The sequence below is a fragment of the Drosophila nasuta genome, chromosome 2L (genome assembly GCF_023558535.2).
Source record: "Drosophila nasuta strain 15112-1781.00 chromosome 2L, ASM2355853v1, whole genome shotgun sequence".
NCBI lineage: Eukaryota > Metazoa > Arthropoda > Insecta > Diptera > Drosophilidae > Drosophila > Drosophila nasuta.
The window spans coordinates 1,076,505-1,093,980 of NC_083455.1; the positions used below are offsets into that span (position 1 = coordinate 1,076,505).

General features: G+C 31.9%; 2 protein-coding genes across 4 annotated transcripts; both read right to left on the minus strand.

Annotated features, from left to right (window-relative positions):
- Positions 1-585: 585 nt before the first annotated feature.
- On the minus strand, positions 586-6,753 carry LOC132797573 (uncharacterized). Of its 2 annotated transcripts, none has more exons than XM_060809339.1 (8): positions 6,548-6,753; positions 6,220-6,493; positions 4,967-5,140; positions 4,178-4,323; positions 3,746-3,956; positions 3,571-3,682; positions 2,974-3,353; positions 586-2,910 (listed from the first exon to the last, which is right to left on the minus strand). In XM_060809339.1, the coding sequence occupies exons 3-8, from the start codon at positions 5,034-5,036 to the stop codon at positions 2,666-2,668; spliced, it is 1,164 nt and encodes a 387-aa protein (XP_060665322.1). In that variant the 5' UTR covers positions 5,037-5,140; positions 6,220-6,493; positions 6,548-6,753; the 3' UTR covers positions 586-2,665. The 2 variants fall into 2 exon arrangements, with proteins under 2 accessions (XP_060665322.1, XP_060665317.1); XM_060809334.1 differs by having other exon boundaries at positions 6,164-6,493.
- A 1,825-nt stretch (positions 6,754-8,578) lies between these two features.
- On the minus strand, positions 8,579-17,331 carry LOC132787781 (nipped-B protein). Of its 2 annotated transcripts, XM_060795086.1 has the most exons (24): positions 17,214-17,330; positions 16,605-16,741; positions 16,374-16,545; positions 16,197-16,315; positions 15,950-16,133; positions 15,156-15,756; positions 14,825-15,083; positions 14,576-14,740; positions 14,337-14,515; positions 13,833-14,273; positions 13,074-13,760; positions 12,783-13,011; positions 12,366-12,690; positions 12,053-12,281; positions 11,793-11,987; positions 11,635-11,727; positions 11,069-11,562; positions 10,852-11,000; positions 10,497-10,784; positions 10,204-10,439; positions 9,981-10,138; positions 9,264-9,927; positions 8,981-9,196; positions 8,579-8,923 (listed from the first exon to the last, which is right to left on the minus strand). In XM_060795086.1, exons 2-24 carry the CDS (start codon positions 16,669-16,671, stop codon positions 8,756-8,758), a joined length of 6,318 nt encoding a protein of 2,105 aa, XP_060651069.1. In that variant the 5' UTR covers positions 16,672-16,741; positions 17,214-17,330; the 3' UTR covers positions 8,579-8,755. The 2 variants fall into 2 exon arrangements, with proteins under 2 accessions (XP_060651069.1, XP_060651065.1); XM_060795082.1 differs by having other exon boundaries at positions 14,825-15,756; positions 17,214-17,331.
- Positions 17,332-17,476: the final 145 nt, after the last annotated feature.

Here is a 17,476-nt window from a genome sequence, read left to right on the forward strand (position 1 = left end):
TTCCATATGCATAGTTCTATAATTGGTGTCTGTAACTGTAACTAAGAAAGTTACAGTCGTGTGTCCTCGGTTGTGAGATATCCATTACACATTTTCAATAAAAGAAAAACAGTTCTGTGATATTCTTCAAATATACCAAAAATACTTAAACATAGCAAGAACTACATTTCGTTGAGTTAAAATACGAAATATAAAATTATTTCTGATTGCAATAATTTTAAAACTGATAAGGACTGTAGGTATTATTGTACAAAACAAAAATAGCTTTTAAATGTAAACAAAATTGATCTGCTCTATTGTAGTCTTTAAAATCTAGCGTTTCTAAGGGACCAATAGACAGATGTACAGGCATGGATATATTGTCTCGACTGATCACGAGTACAAATATGGAGTCCGTGATGCTTCCTTCTGCTGCACATAATATGTATACATCTCCTGTAATACATCTGCTGTAACCATAAAGTTATACTACCCTTCTACTGTTTGAGTAGCGGGTATACAAAAAAAGTAACATCATTTTTGTTTTAAAAATGTAAGGTATTACTTCAGTTTATTCAACGATGAATAACAACTTATCATTATTTTAAAATTTATAGTTTATTACGGATGCGTTTATGTTACAATAAACAGAACGTAATCACAATAGTATAGTAAATGCATACATTCATATAAGGGAGATGTACTTTATTTACAAATTAAAGACTAAAGTGAGTATTTCATGCTTAGTTTACAACGCATTTTGAAATTGTAAAACTTGTTCTTACCATTTTCTTATATTATTAACAGACCATTTATTTACATTAATTGTTTTACAATGTTAAAGACAATGAATTTTCAAAGTTGTGCTTTGCCTTTTACATACATATTTATCTTATATAAAATTTTAACAATTCAGAATGGTTATCATTGGGGAGCCAATCCTTACAGATAATTTTTCGTCCAATTAATATTTCCGTTATAACATTTATGTCCCCATTGCAGCTATATGAAACAGTTATCGAATTCGACCGTTCCTGATTAAATTATTTGAGAAGTTTTCTTATGGAATTAAAACAGCTGATACGACTTAACTAGTCGCCATTAAATCGTTAAATTATTCTCTTGAATGACAGTTTCAATTTTAATAATGAAAATGAATTACTATCCACGTTTTTCCTTTGAACTGAAGTGATTTAAGAAGTTCTTTAATGTTTTTTAAATTGGCCTTTAGATACCACAACTAGTAAATAAGTTAGACATACACATTCACATATCTCATTCTAACCTTCCAGTACTCCTTATACTATAATTTTTCTTTTTATTAGGCATAATTTGTATAATTTGATGAACAAATTAAATAAAGGAAATTGAATTTTACATAAATTTAATTGACCATATTTTGAAAGGAAATAAGAATATATAAAATTACAATGTGTTCATTAAAAACATACATACATAGAAATCATTAGTGCGCTAAAATTTTCCTATTGCTCTAGTTGCAATTCATAAATTGGTGTTGTACTCTGTAATCTATAAAAAATACTTATCAATTCCATTCAAAAACTTAGACAACTTGACAATATATTTTTTGAATTTTTTTGCCGAAGGTATTAAACTTAGATATAAAGAATGGTGCATTTTAATAAAAAAATATTTAAAACATTGTTTTTATAATCGGGTAATATGCACATACTTAAGCTGGAAACTTAATAAGGGACTTAATGATGATTGAAAATTTACGCATTCTATGAGATCAGAGATGCACAGTTTCTTCAGAATCATAAAAAAATACCCATATACATCAATCTGTCTTTCAAATAATAAACAGCGAGTAATCATATTAATAAGTTGAAAGTATTAGATAATAATATAAATTATTGAGATTAAAATCGGCTTAGCTAATGATATATTTTCCAACTTCTTTAAGCAATAACAATAGTTGTATGACTCTTTTATTTAAAAACATTTTATAAACTTTGTTATAATTTGAGTTTTATCAAAAAATAATTATTTTTAATGTTTTTTTTTTTAATTGCCCTTTAAATACTTTATTTTTATGCTAATTGGAATAAGTGTTTGGATATTGTAATACGACCCACGTGATAATGCTTGGACAAATTTAATGAAACTATTTAGAAATGTGACATTATTTAATATAGTTCTTAAGGTTGTAGGTTGATGGAAAGTGAGTATTTCATCTAAATATGTTTATCGGCAGTCAGCATAAATGTGACGTTTTAAGGGTAAATATTTTTGATTTAAATGACAATTTTTTTATTAATTCTACATCAAATTATATCACAGTTTATATACTGAGACCTTAACTGAACCCCGATAGCTGTCATTTTAAATGGAAATGCGTAGATCGAACGATCGACAAAACTACCATATAGCTACCGTAGGAACAACTTTTTAATAAGTCTACATCGTTATATCAGTTTTTGGTATGCCGAAGACAGCTTTCATTAATTTATCATATAATCATATCATATAGTCAAGTCCTTTTTACAATTTTAACTTAAACATCTTAATATTGGTATCGTGATACTAATGTATTCGTATGTACCGCATTCATGAGTATCTTTAAATGTGTGGTATTATTTATATACAATTCCTTAATTCCAATTGCCGAAGCCAATTGATTTAAATTACTCTATAATTCTTGTTATTTAGTCTAATCAAAATTTCAGCTATTAAAAGTACATAATACATATACGAAGAATATCATTGGTGTCTGCTTTTGTAAATGGGATGCAGAAGGCAGATTCGCTAGCAAACAGAGAACGGATAATAGTAGTGAGGGCCCTGTGACCAGTAAACTATTGGTTCCATTGAATCCTTTAATACTGTTTAGGCCTAAACTGATGTTGGAATTATTCTCTCCGTCAAGAATGCTGCGATTCGCATGTTGCATGGCTGCTGGTTTTTCTCCTATTTTCAAAGCAATATTTTATGGTTAGCAGCTTACATAAAAATTAACTAATACGAACTCACCTCTCAGTACATGGACCGTAATGCTGGCCGGCCTAGCATTTGACGGTGCACATGTATAATTTCCAGCATGATGAAATGTTACCGTTTTGATGGTTAGCACGCTCATTGAAGAATTTGGAAGATATGGTGACTTATGTGGTTGTACTTGTAATGTTGAAAATGGACTAATTGGTGAAGTAGAAATATATGGACCTGCAGTAGATACGATAGCGCTATCGCCATTTGATTCCATTGCGCTGCGATGTGTTTTATTTTTAGTGCCATTTGGTTTCGTCTGTAAATGTTGGCCGTTTTCGAGACCAGGGATCGCATTTTCAGTAATCGACGTGACAACGAAACCTCCTTGCGCATCATAGTTAACCATTTTATTCTCATGATACCTAAAAATGTAATTTTAAGATATTATATTTTTAATTATTTATAAATCACAAATTATGTATAAATGAACAAAAACATTAAGGATTAATCGAAAATAACGATGTTTATTTGTTTATGTTACTTGGTTATACAATAAATACCGAAGGAATGAATCAGTCACTTTTACCACTCTATAATTCCATATGTTATCTATTTCTTAGTTGAGTTGAGTGCACTTACCAAAAGACAAATGCTGGATTTTCCGTGGCCCCCTTAAGTTTACATTGCAGTTGAAGCGTAGAAGTTTCGTCAATAAGAATATCGGATGCGTTTGATATTTCAGCTACAGCTTCTGTAATTTGTTATTAGTTATTATATTCACTTGAAAATATCTTCCTATCGAGCAGGTACTTACCAACAATTTTTAGTTCTATAAAAATTGATTGCGTTGGGTAAATTGACAGTTGACACTCATAGAATCCTCGGTCCTCTTCCTTAACAGCTTTAATCCTTAGCGACCAATGTCCCATGTGACGTGTGTGCTCTACTAAAAATCTTTTGTCGCTACTGTGAGTTGATAAGCCCACAGTAAGCAATTGAAAATCTTTTCTTCGAATCCAAGAAACCTATAAAATATAAAATTTGCACTTAGTATTAACATTACAAAAGACCATCTAACGGTGCTTCTTACTGATTATAAGCAAAGTTTGTTTCAACACTAGAAGCTACAAAAACACTGACTAATCAGTCTTTCTAGATCAATAACTTTTCCCAAGAGATAAGAATTTTGACTAATAATAATAAGGCCGAGATGATGAAACCCTGAGTACCATATACATATACTTACCGTGGCCGGAGAATTGACTTTAACGACACATGGTAAAATAGCAAGTCCTCCCTTCTGGGCGATGACCCGAGTATTGTTTTTAGTATTAAACTGACTTTGAAGACTACTCCCAAAGTGGTTTTGAGACGATGTCATTTTTCCCACATCTGAAATTACATTTTTTTAGTGTTGAGAAAAAAAAACCTTTTATATTAATCTTTAATGCCGAATTTATAGTAAGCATAGTGCTTTCACGATTGAGTCGAAGTAATAATTAAATATGGATAATATCGCGTGCAAACACTATCTACAGTGAAAAAACATGAGGCAAGATGAATCTTATAGCTCTTTGGTTGATTTTGGAATTATTTTCTGCAAAATAAGCGAATTTAAGCTATAAATATAGCACTAATACAGAGCTATAAGTACAACTTTTACTTATTTTTATAATTATTTCAGTTTACGTTTTTTCCCTGACAATTTCCACTGACAAGTTCCAGGAGGAAGAAAATAAAAACTTGTAGGAAAAATTTAAATTGAAAGAAAGTCGCATAATATATGTACATAAATGCTTTTCTTTATTTAACAACGAAAGGAAATATTTAATTTCAATTTTATAGTTTTGCTAACATAAGGACATAAAATAATGAATGAAATTGAATTAACAATGACTGTTGATTATTCAAATATGGACTTACATATGTATATTTAAGTAAACTTATATAAATTTACATACACTTAGTATCTAAGAAACATTATTATACCGTAAAGGCATGGTTTAATATTTTAAAAATGTAGTAAATTACTTACTTGAATAGGCTGAAGTTATTAATAGCAAAAATAAATAGATCTGTATATGCCATTTTTCCGATTCCATCATTTTAGCATTTATATTATTCACGACGAACTGATTATTTACGAGTACGACGTGTGTGTATATGAAACATGTTTATAGCCTCTGATATCTTATATCCACCTTATATCCTGAATTAATGAAGCGTCTTTATAGTTATTCCCGCACAGATAAAAACATTTGTACAATCAAAAATGTTTTGATTTTATGGTTAAACAGTAATTTATTTGACTTTTTGTAGCTTTCGAATTTGTCAATACGAATGTACAATGTACACATATACGTACATGTGTATATGCATGTTTGTATATCAGCTTATGATTGCCCCAACAAAAAATACACATGAATCTATTTGTATTTGATTGTACGTACATACAAATGTACATATATTCTTATACTTATGCCAGTACATAAGTATCCATGAATAGCATGCTTTCCACAAAATTTGACAATCTGATTTTTAAACGTTGTTAAATCCAATGAAATTTATATTCTTATTTTGTGTTAAATAACTACCTTAGATATGAATGCAATTTCCTTTTATGCATGTATATATGTACATACCCAACCCAGGCATGCATTCACCCAATATGTAAAACATACAAATTTTGTTTTATGTACTATGTATACTTTGCAGTAAAATCACTTTTCAAAATGTTTTCCCAGACGAATTTAATTGCATAAAATGCTAACTTAAAAAAAATTAATTTTTTTATATTAATAGTAAATGTTAAATACTTTTAACTATTACAATTAAGAAAACTTTATATATATATATATATATTATATATATATATATATATATGTATGTACGAAGTTCATTTGTTTGTAGGTGTGTATGCTGCACTACATGAATATGTATGCACATATATTCGCTTATGCATATGTGTGTATGCATTTATCAGGACAAATGTTGCTGGATTTCAAGTAAATAGATACTGCATCTCATGGGTGCATAATAAAAAAAAAGATACAAATGTAGATTAAAACTCACATACACACAACTGTATGAATATTTTCACTCAATTTTATGTATTCTATAATTTTACTTCACATTTATGTTAAAAAGTGTCTTATGAAATTTGTATTTTTAGAAAATTTTCGTATCTTCATTCACCGATTATGAACACATAGAACAAATCAATTATTCTTACACATGCATATACAAATGAATCCGTATATATGTACGTTTGTATATAGATATGCGTACACCGAACTGCACAAATTCAAATTTTTACTTCTTTTGAGCAGGCTGTTTCACTTAAAGGACCTCTTTTCATAACCGCCATACGGAGACTAAATTAGAGTTGACAACAAGTACGATACTCTGCGTAACTCACGCAATCGCATTTCATTCCTCGAATTAAACAGCGCTGCAATACAAATAGTATGTATGTATTCATTTCTATACAACCGCACATGCATTGATGTTTGTTTGTATATTTTATAAGAGTTAACGGAGAGCTTCTGAAAAACACACATGCCTATACAAACCGTTGAGTGCAAGGGATGATTGAATTAAGAGAGTATATACATACATACGTTCTCTTAAGTTTGTTTTCGTATATTGCTTAGCCATATCCGGGTACCAAAATTCACGACCCTGCCTCAACAGAATGTACATTGCTTATCCATTAAATTTATGTATGTTTAAAATATTTTGATACACATATACATTAATTTTGCAAGAATGAATTGGTATGTAATAAAATAATTTATATGCATTTAATTCTATTGTTTGAGAGATATCTATATTCTGGAAACAATCGCAAATATGTATGAGTATTTATTTATACAAAATACTTCAAAATACTCAACAAATATACCAGAAAAAAAAAACAAAATTGTCACTTTTTCTATTCAAAAAGTATAAACAGTTTTGGAAACTACAAATACACACTCAACATGCGAATTTTATATTTAAAATAATAAAAAACATTGGCTATTATTGATTTTATATTTATGCCAAGTTTATTGATGACGTTATAAATATTCTTATTTACGAACGAACTAAACATTTCACATCCTTAATTGCGACATCAATTAATTACAATTCAGGGAAAGATTTTGAAAAAGTCTTTACATAGTCAAACTAATTGAAACTAGGGATACGTAAAAGCTCATTCTTTCTGCATGAATTATTTTATTTTACAACCAAAGCCTAATTTTAATATTAGAAACAAATAGTTTAAACTGATTTTGAATTATTTAAGACCTTGAATTTAAAACGCAAACGCTAATACCCTGTGTAGATTAAATTACTCATTTTCGGATGATTGTTGCTTTTACCTTTGATATACTTCCTACCGCCTAAGTTTGTATACTTTTGCACATTTAACCAGCTTTTTGAATGATGCAAGCGCTTTTATCATAGAATTGCTTCACTCAAAAAGATGCGTTTGGTGAAAATACGGATAAGATGTGAATACTAAAAAGTGGCAAATTCCTATATCTAACCTCATAAGCTGCCATAAATGCTAACAGAATATTTGTTAATTTAATAAAGTTAAAAATGGCAAATTATTAAAACACTGCAGTTTTAATACTGAAAAGAATACATGATATGTTAACATTTTTTCGATGGTTATCGAAAAGATATCGATAAAAAACCTATCTGGCAACCAAATAAATCCCACAATCCAAACAGGGCGCTCTAAAAATAAAATTTAAATAATGAATCATGTTTGATTGCTTTATTCCAAAAAATTCACGTCTACCTTTTTTTAGTATCCGAATTCCCGAAATAATAAACTTTTTGAATTTTTTCGAGAACTTAAATTAGTTTTATTTCAACATTAATTTAACTACATATAGTAATAAATATTTTTATCTGCATTATTTAAACTAATTAAATATATATTTATTTACAAGTATATGTGACGCAAAATAATATTAGATTTTTTGTTTTGAATCTATGAAATACAATAATGTACATTATTCGATATGGCTGAATTTTATCCAAAAGGATCCATTAAAGCTACGCCATTTACATACATACTTTTAGTGGCGCGGATTGGCGTAATGCATGCTCACGTGTTTTATTAAATATGAGTAAAAGGAATTCCTTTCTTTAATGTTGTATACCCATTGAATAAAGTAGACTTAGAATAAAGAATAAAAGTTTTTGCTTTTTCAAATTGAATTTTAGAAAATAAGTTATATGGTCAAATGCCAGTAAAGTACAAATTCTGAAAACTATCAGTTGAATAAATTTTTAATTTTTAAATAAACAAATGCAGTCCTTATTGACTTTGATAGCTTACAATTTTTTACATAAAAGTTGATTTTGATCTAAGTTGATACTTTTTCGGGTTATTTTGCACGAGTAAGTACATATATTAATTTCAATGTACCACATTATTGTACTCGCCTCTAGCATGGACTTATCTCAATCTAGCTACATTTCATTTTTCTCTATATATATATAACTGCTAAATAATACATAAACTATTACGATATAAAAAATATACAAGTTTTGTAGTTTATTATATTGTTTTCTTCAAACAACAACTAAGGATGAATGTATATGCTACAAAAAATTATTAACTGTTTTGCTTATTTTAGACATGTACGGTAAAAGTTAATGTTTATTGCTATTTAACACTAATGTTTTAGAAAATAAATAATACATACATACGTGTAGCACTACTTTAGATTATTACAGTTTAAGCCTAGGTATCTAATTATATTTAATATATTTTCTGCGTTACTTCATGGTTGAACCAATAAAACTAAAACACCTTTTCTCACGCATAGTCTTCACCACTGTAATCATCATCTTCATCAGATGACACAATTTTGCGTCGTTTCTTTTTACTTCGCTGTTGACTCTGCTTACGTGAAATTAACTTTGCAGGAGAAAATGTAGATTTTGCTGATCGAGGCGGTGTGGGGGCGACGGAACCATGCGTTTCCTATGTAGAAAAATATCAACCAAATTCTTGCAATACTCATTATATCGATTAACTCACAACTAATATCGTCGATGCTGATTGAATGTTACTATTGTTAACGTTCAGTGTTCCAAGAGAGCTGGGTTTTTCGTTTAAAATGTATCCAGCTGCCTTATTATTCTGAGCTATTGTATCATCAACAAGTCCAGAATTATTCAATTTAGATTTGTCGCGAGATTCATCTGCATCAGAATCTGCATCTTCTGGATCCAGTTTAAGCATAAGCTGTTTGAACTATAAATACAATTGAAATGAGTTAAGGGCATGAATATTAAATTTTATAACATGTGATGGAACTTACGTCCAAGTATTTAACAACAAGATCTAGTTTCTCATCATTGGTGAGTGGTCTCGAGAAGTTTTCAGATTCGTTATTAGTATAGTTTTGAGACTGTTGCTTTTTAATCACATCGATTGTTGTTCTTGGATCGAAATCTGTAATGCTCCGACGCGTAACTGCTTTTTCATAAATTTTTTGTTCTGACGGCGAATATCGCGATATTTTGCCATCAGTCAATCCATACATTTCTTTTAAATGTTCCTTAAGAACCAAAAGTAGCATACACGCTTGAGCAGACGTTATGCATTTTTTGATTTCGGTCATATCTTCAGGCAGTCGATTGTAAAGAACCTGTGGATCCTCTTCATCATCATCATCTTCAAGAACATCGCCTCTATTATCACTAGGCCTAAGATGTTCTTTAAAAGTAGTTAACAGATGTGTACCAGCCATAGATATGAGCAAGTCGATTTGGTGTATTAGATATAAAGGCTCATCCTGTACTGCATATGGAAAGTAGGCGAGATTATCGGCAATATATAACATTTGTTGCAAAGACGTTTTTTGATCATCGAATTGTTTGGTTACTGTTTGAACCAAAGCGCGCCTTTGTGGCTTCGTCGTTCGCAGCAGTGTATATAAAAAATCGTTTAAAGCTGTTGTTACTTGGTCTGGTCCACGTTTGCTGTGAGTTAAGATTTAAATTAAAAATATTGATAATGATATTCAATAACTTACGCATAACCCCTAATTATTTCATTTTTGGCCTTGTTATTCACTTGCAAAATTTCTTGCAGTTTGAAACAAAGCTGTAGTCCAAATTGAACTTTCATATTTACAAAGCCCGAATATGTTTTGTCAATATCTTTCAGCAAAGCATCAGCTCGATGGGCCGACTAAAAACAAATAGAGATACAAAGTTTTATATGCTATTTGAGTGGTTATACAATTTTGTACGTACCTCAACTTTAGAATCGGTACTTAAACATATTAAATAAGGTACCATTCTGACTGGATGAACCAAGCCTTGTCTCAGCACAATTTGTACAACTTTAACGGCCCACAGACGTACCGTGTCATCGCGATTAAGGAAACAATCGAGAATTTCTTCCAAATACAGTTGAATAATGCGACTAGCCATACCGGACGAAACATCATTCATTTCCTTCAGGTCTTCATGTTTTGATTGCTTTTCCCCTAAATTATTTTATAGGATATTAATATTATATATTTTATTTTATTATATATACTTACACTCTTTTTCTTTATTATGCATGAACATTTCAGATTCAGTTAAATAAATCCAAATATTGCGCATACATATAATTTTAACGCCACCATCATTTGAGGATGATCTTAGTAAATCACAGTAAAATTGCTTAAGCTCCGATCGTGTCAGATAATCATCATTCATAACACAAAATGAACCAAGGGATATCAGCGCCTGTTTGCGAATTTCATGATTAGAACATGCACAAAAGAACATTAAGCACTCGAATACGTTGTCGCATATAGAAGCAGGAAGTCCTGAATTTGATTCACCTGATAGAAAAACATAATCCAAATTTAGTTATTGAAGTACAACATATCATTCAATAAATAATATTACCTAAAGTATTAGGGGATTTAAAATCAAAATAACGCATCAGAATACCAATCGTAAAGAGGCTTCTCCGAAAACTTGGTGTATAAATATGATCTATATTAGAACCATTATGCACCACTTGATTTCTTGAAAGATCGAGAACTCGATAGAATCTGTAGAAAACCAAAAAAAGATAAATAAGCTGTGATTGCAGGAGATTGTACACTTAATAAATACGAACTTCTGGAAACAGTCGCGAATTAGTTTATAGTTCTTTGTTATCTTGTTAACAAGTGCTCCCAAGCAGGACACACAACTTGTCACTTCAGCTTGATTACGGGAAACAACCAAAAGCATCAAATGTTCTTCTAGCGATGCCAAAAACGATTCACTTGCGTTGTTAACAAGGGGTACAACCTTTTCAAGAATATCGGCGACTGCACATATAAATTTGGCAGCAGAAGCTGAATGACATTTGATATTCAAATATGGTTCGATAGTCATAGCGTGGCGAATTAAGAGTTGAGGTCGAACTTTAGCCAGAAGGTGAAGTGTCGTTATACAGCCGAGCATACGTGCATTGTCAGTATCCTCCAATTCAATTAGACGATCAACAAGTCCATCCGCTAATTGCTGACACGCTAAAACAATTTCTGCTGGAGGTTCTGTATTCTTTTTCACCGGCTCTTGGGCACTTCCATCCAGCTTAAGCATATTTTCCTTTGGTTTGAAAATCTAAAAATGAATTGGTACAAAATTAAAAACAGGCACGTAAATATGAAATCAAAAATATATTATTAAACCTACGCTCATCAAAAGACCTTCCAACCATGTTGTACCCGTATCGTGAGCTGTGTTTACAACATCAATAATTTGATTTATTTTTCGCTGTATGCCATGCTAAATAAATAAAATAAAAAAACAATTCAAATGTTGTCCACTTTAGTAAATTAATTTTACCATACTTTGTCATTTTTTATGCAAGGCGTAAACCACATTTTCATAAAGACTTCTGTGACGAGCTTTTGGATGCCCTCTTCATCATTCACTCGGCGAATCATTTTTACACAGATTTCGGGAATTTTTTCGAAGTCTGGATATTCAATACAGATATCGCGCAAAATTTTAATGACACGTTTGCGCACTGAAACACCAGTGTCCTGCAATAACCGATAAATTTAACATTTTTTTTGTTAGCATTAAAATAATACAAAAGTGGTCTTACCAATATTCGAGTCGATAGCATATCATAGTATTGGTCTATTAGTTCTTGATTGCTAAGAACAAATTTACCAACCAAATCAACAGCAGCTTCCCGTACTGAAATAGCAGTGTCCAGAAACTTTTGATTAACACCCATCTGCATGTCTTTTCTTTTTAGAACCAACGGATCTACCTCGACTATATTTGCCAGACATTTCATTGCCCGCGTTCTCACAGCAATTGATGGTTCACTGTTAACAAACAATAATGCGTAATATAATTAGTACCAAAATAAATATAGAAATGCATGAATATAGAAATTGAAAATTACTTACTTAACGACTAAAATAATTTTTTTAAGACATCCATCAAAAGATTGGCTAAATGGCCGCTTGGTAGCCAAATATTGTGCTATTAATTGTGCATTGTTGTAATCTATATAAGTCTTTATATGTTGAAGTGATGTATGGTTATGTTCGCCTGATACCGAATATGGTTTAATTTTGCTGATTAAGTATTGTTTTCGTTCTTCCAAAACGTTAAAAATTTCTAAATTGAGTTCATAATCAACTGCATCGATAGAACGACTACCATTTTTATTGGAGTCTTCAGGATCATTTTCATCGCAGGACCCAGAATCCGAAGAGCCGGAATAGTCTCCTTTAATTATAAAAATGGTAAATTGGAATACAAGATTTAATCATATTAAATATTTATATATATTAAAATTTACTGAAATCGAAAAACTTTACCTGATCTTTGTTTTGACCGAGATTTGGGTTTGTTTGAAGCAAACCCTTTTTCGCCCTCCTTTATTCGACGACGTTGATAAATGACATCCCGATACCATTGCGCCAAATAAAAATGACGAGCATAGTCCCAAATCAAATTCTCCTCTTGTGCATTTACGGCGAGAAAATCAAGGAGTATTTTTTGAAGAAATTCCGTTCGCTGTTCTTCAGGGTGAAGCTCGATTTTTGACTAATACGTAAAATTAATTTCTATTAACAATGAAAAAAATATTTCGTCTAATAAATACTTACATCAGTTATGGTTAAATCACCCTCTTTTTCTTGTTCTGCTTTTATTGATTTAATCATTGAATCAATAATATTTACTTTACATCGCGACTCTACTGTGTCTTTACGTAAGCGCGCAGCTACAATTCCTAAGTAATCCAAGGAGACCAATCGAATACTTTGTTCAATTGATTTATCCGATACATAGCGAACTAACATGGTTCCTAACAATGAAAGTAACAATTCGGAGGCTGGCCACTCAGGCTTATTTACGGTGGCCAAAAGGTCATGAATAAAGTTTTCAAATAGAGGACGAAAGTCAGTTTCGTTGTTTCGGGACTTGCATTTGTTTAAAAACGTCGTTAAAAAATTGCCACCAATACTGACGGCAACGTCGTACTTTTTCAACACAAGTATATCCTGATTTGGCTTTATTATTTGGGAGGCGCCACTTGGTAGATCGTCATCAAAATCTTGAAGAGTTTGCGTTTTGACACTGCCGCGACTAATATCAGCAAGCGAGTCCGTGAGAATTGTAGCACATTGAATTAACTGGAGCACAAGTGCAGTAACCATTTGTATATTACCGCCGTTATTTGTGAGTTTATATGGTCGCAGATTCTTTTTTGATGAGGGCAAACGATCAATCGAAGACAATATATCACCTAAGATACTGTTTCGTATTTTATCATATTTTTCCTTTCGAAATATCTAGAGTGATCAAAACAGAGTTTTAGATTTGTTTCGCAAAAAAAAAAAGAAATATTGAAATATTTTACTTACAGTTGTAACTAGTTCCAAGCAAACAAATTGCAGAGTTTCAATATTATCAACAAAAAATGGCTCTATTGCGAGTGTTGACAGGGGTAATACTATAGTATCGACAAAAATGCACTTATCAAATAGCGCCACAAAAACTTTTAGCAGCTCAACAACTTTTGAGTAAAAAAGTTGCAGACTGCGATGATGATTCTGATGGGACTTTGTCTTTTTGCGTTGGCTCGTTTTTTTCACATTTTTTACTGTATATACAGGATCATGTAATGGAAATATTGTTTCACGTAATTGAAATTGAGCAAATTTAATAATATGTGAAATATTATCCTCCTGCAAAAACTTTAGGTCGCTAACTGTTGAGTAAATGTTGCATATAAGTAAGCAAGCATCCATTGCGTTTAATATTTTTTCAATGATTTCATCATCAACAATTTCATCTTCATCTTCCTATAAAAACAGAAATTAGTTATTAATAATAATTAATATAATTTTAGAGTGACTTATACATACCGGTCCAGCAGAATAATTTCTGGCCAAATAAACATTTCGCATGGCGTAGTTAATTAGCAAAGTTAGTTTATTTTTGGGAATTGAGTCCAGTGCTTGTTTTGCTTTCAACTTGGCAACATCATCACTCATTGTATTAAGAAGTTTTGGTGAAATGCATTCAATATTTTCATCGACGTCCTCTGAAAATACAAGAATTTAATTTTTGTCGAATGATGAGCTGATATGGTCGGTTTCTTTACCTGAATCGAAATTTGGGGATTCGGTATCATCAAGCATTTCAATGATTTGCTCCATGTTTCTCATAAACTGTTGGTATGTTTGCGATCGCGTTACTTCTTCTTTTGTACCTTTTGGTGTTGTTAACGACATTGTACGCTCCACGCGACGTAGTTTGGGCTTTGAAACTAAAATGTATAATTAATAATAAGACTAAGTTGATGGCTTGCACACAGCACACAACCATAGACCAAAATAATATATAAACTCACATATTTGCTCCGGAGGAATGTCACCAAGCGAAATTGCCACTTTCCTTTTCGTGCTACTTCGTTTCTCATCAGCTTTAATAACAGTAAACATATCTACTGAAGCAGAAGATTGTGCACTGCCAACGTTGGTTATTTCAGTTGTAGGAACAACCTCAGGTAATCCAACGGTATTGAATTCTTTATTCATAAACTTTTGCCTGTCATTGTGCTTGCTAGCTGTTTCCTGTAGCAACCCCATATTTCTAGCCAATTCTGGTGACTTTTGTACAAACTTTTTAATACTCTGTTGCATAAGACGTGCATCTTCAACGTTAAGACGATTTATACATACCCGAACCTGGGATTTGCCGCTTGAAGATGTGGACGCCGAAGTAGCTGTCGATATTGGTTGCGCACATTGATTGAATTCGTGTCCAAATACTTTGTTGCCCTGTGAAGAAGTGGGTACGAAGAGGGATTGAATTGGAGCTGGAGATTGGGGTTTAGCGTAATGTTGATTTGGCTTTTCAAGCTCCTGATGCTGCATTGTTGCTAAATCTGCATTCTGTTGCCTTTGTAAATTTAATACATTTTGGAAATTTCCTTGTATTGTCGACGTAGTTGTTGTCGGAGCTTGAGATTGTAATGGGGCATGCTGCATTATATCTCTCATTTGTAAAAGCTGTGCCGGCTGTTGTTGCAGGGGTTGTAAGTCTGGCTGCTGAGCAACCTGCTCATTCAATGGATTCGGATAATATGCTTGGGCTTGGCGTCCATGTTGATTCACGGCTTGAATCACTGACTCTGAGTGATGTTCTTCCTGTCCCACTAAACTTGGCTGGATGACGTTCAATTCCTGTACTGGATGCCCCTGCATTTGAATTTCAATGGATTCGTTTACATTCCTATTTAATCTCGAGTCGCGACTTTGTAGCAGTCCCGGAACATTTTTGCTAAAAAGAAAAAAAATTAAGATTTGCGTACAATTATATAAATATATGTATGGTATAAGCTATATCTAAAATTTGACCCGGTATCGTGCCTTAGCATATCTTCATACAATTATTTTAAACTTTTACAAAGTATTCAACATTTAATTTATGGGGTTACTCTAACCTCATCTAAATAACACCGTTGAGTACCAACCTGATTGATTGATCAGCATAATCCTTTGGCACCTGGTGCTGAATGCGATCAGTATTTAAATTGTAAGCTGTCTGACATATATCATTAACGAGTCCAATTGACTGACTTTGTGAAGTACTCTCTTGAATTTGTGAATGCTCAGAATGAATATTCAGGTGTTGATGTGTCGTATTATCATTGATTACTGCAATACGAAATAATATTCAAATTTTTATAAGACCAAATGTATTTCACAAACAATATTTACCAGTTCTACGCGGTGTGTTAAATACAGTTGGGCGATAGTTGTAAATACCCTGCAGTAGTTCAGGATATGTACTAATGTTGGCGCCGTGTTGTTGGATGCTGTATTGCGGTTTTAGTTCTCTATAGGGGAAGGTAAGAAATATTATACAAATTTATATAAATTTTGTATTTCACTTACATATTATCCGAGTTCGTTTGCTCAATGGCATTCACCAATTGTCTCACCAGGTTCTCATCGCGAACAGACAACAAATTATTGGATTCATTAGCCACCAGTGAGTGAAATAGCAACGATTTATTAAATGATGCTGCGCTCTGAAGAGAATCTGAGACTGGTAATTCGCTGAGCACTAAAATTATAAATATTTAGACAATTTGATATCATTTAATATAAGACGTAATCACTTACAATCTGAAGTACTGGTTAGGCCAGCTAATGTTGTGACTGGTACGCTAGGGATGTCACGGTCCCCCATTATAAAGATAGATAATTATGCTGCTTCAATGCATGTAATCGTAGAATTCCACTGCAAATATTTTTTTAATCTATGGACGAAAATAATAGTTTATCTTAGGTTAGTAAATATAAATTCTAATTTCCTGAATGGCAAGTATAAAGTACATCCCCATCTCTACAATTGTCATAGACAATACAAATACACAGTGAAAATATTGCAACTTGAGTTTGTACAACTTTGTTTTTCTTTTGTATCTGTATGGGAATCATAGGCATGATTCTTAGGTACACGCACACATACACATAAATTTTTGAAGTACTTTCATATGCATGCGTGCATACATTCAACATTATTTGTGTACTTTTATTCCGCAATATTTGATCAAATATTTATTATAGTCACACAGTCATGAACTTTAACACAATCGGAGCTATTCGACAATACCAAAAAGATTTTATGTTTATGGCGCAACGTCCGCAAATTGGTTTAATGTATGGATTTACAGCATTGCAAATGTATAAATGCAAGTAGCTCTTCGTGCAGTTGTAAGTGGTAGTAACCTTTATGTGATGAGTTATTCCATATTTCACACAATCTTTATTTGCATTGTTGCTGGCTATCTTTAACGAATTTTTACTTTATTTATTAATTTGCTGCAAATGGCGAGTGTTAAGCCAACATGGCCGACACTTACGTACAAAAGCTGTTTGATATACATTTCTAGGGTTGTGTGTCAATCAGCAAAAATTTCAAAATTGCAAGATAGCGTCGAGATATTAATCGGTCGTACATTGACAATTCTGAAAGCTTTTAGATTTATTTA

Coding starts and splice junctions, on each gene's coding strand:
- LOC132787781 (XM_060795082.1), bottom strand. CDS start 16,671: ATGGGGGACCGTGACATCCCTAGCGTACCAGTCACAACATTAGCTGGC. Junction 14,516..14,575: donor ATCCCCAAATTTCGATTCAG/GTAAAGAAACCG, acceptor TTGTATTTTCAG/AGGACGTCGATGAAAATATT. Junction 8,924..8,980: donor CAGCATCGACGATATTAGTT/GTGAGTTAATCG, acceptor TTTTCTACATAG/GAAACGCATGGTTCCGTCGC.
- LOC132797573 (XM_060809339.1), bottom strand. CDS start 5,036: ATGATGGAATCGGAAAAATGGCATATACAGATCTATTTATTTTTGCTA. Junction 4,324..4,966: donor AATAACTTCAGCCTATTCAA/GTAAGTAATTTA, acceptor ATGTAATTTCAG/ATGTGGGAAAAATGACATCG. Junction 3,957..4,177: donor AAGTCAATTCTCCGGCCACG/GTAAGTATATGT, acceptor TATATTTTATAG/GTTTCTTGGATTCGAAGAAA.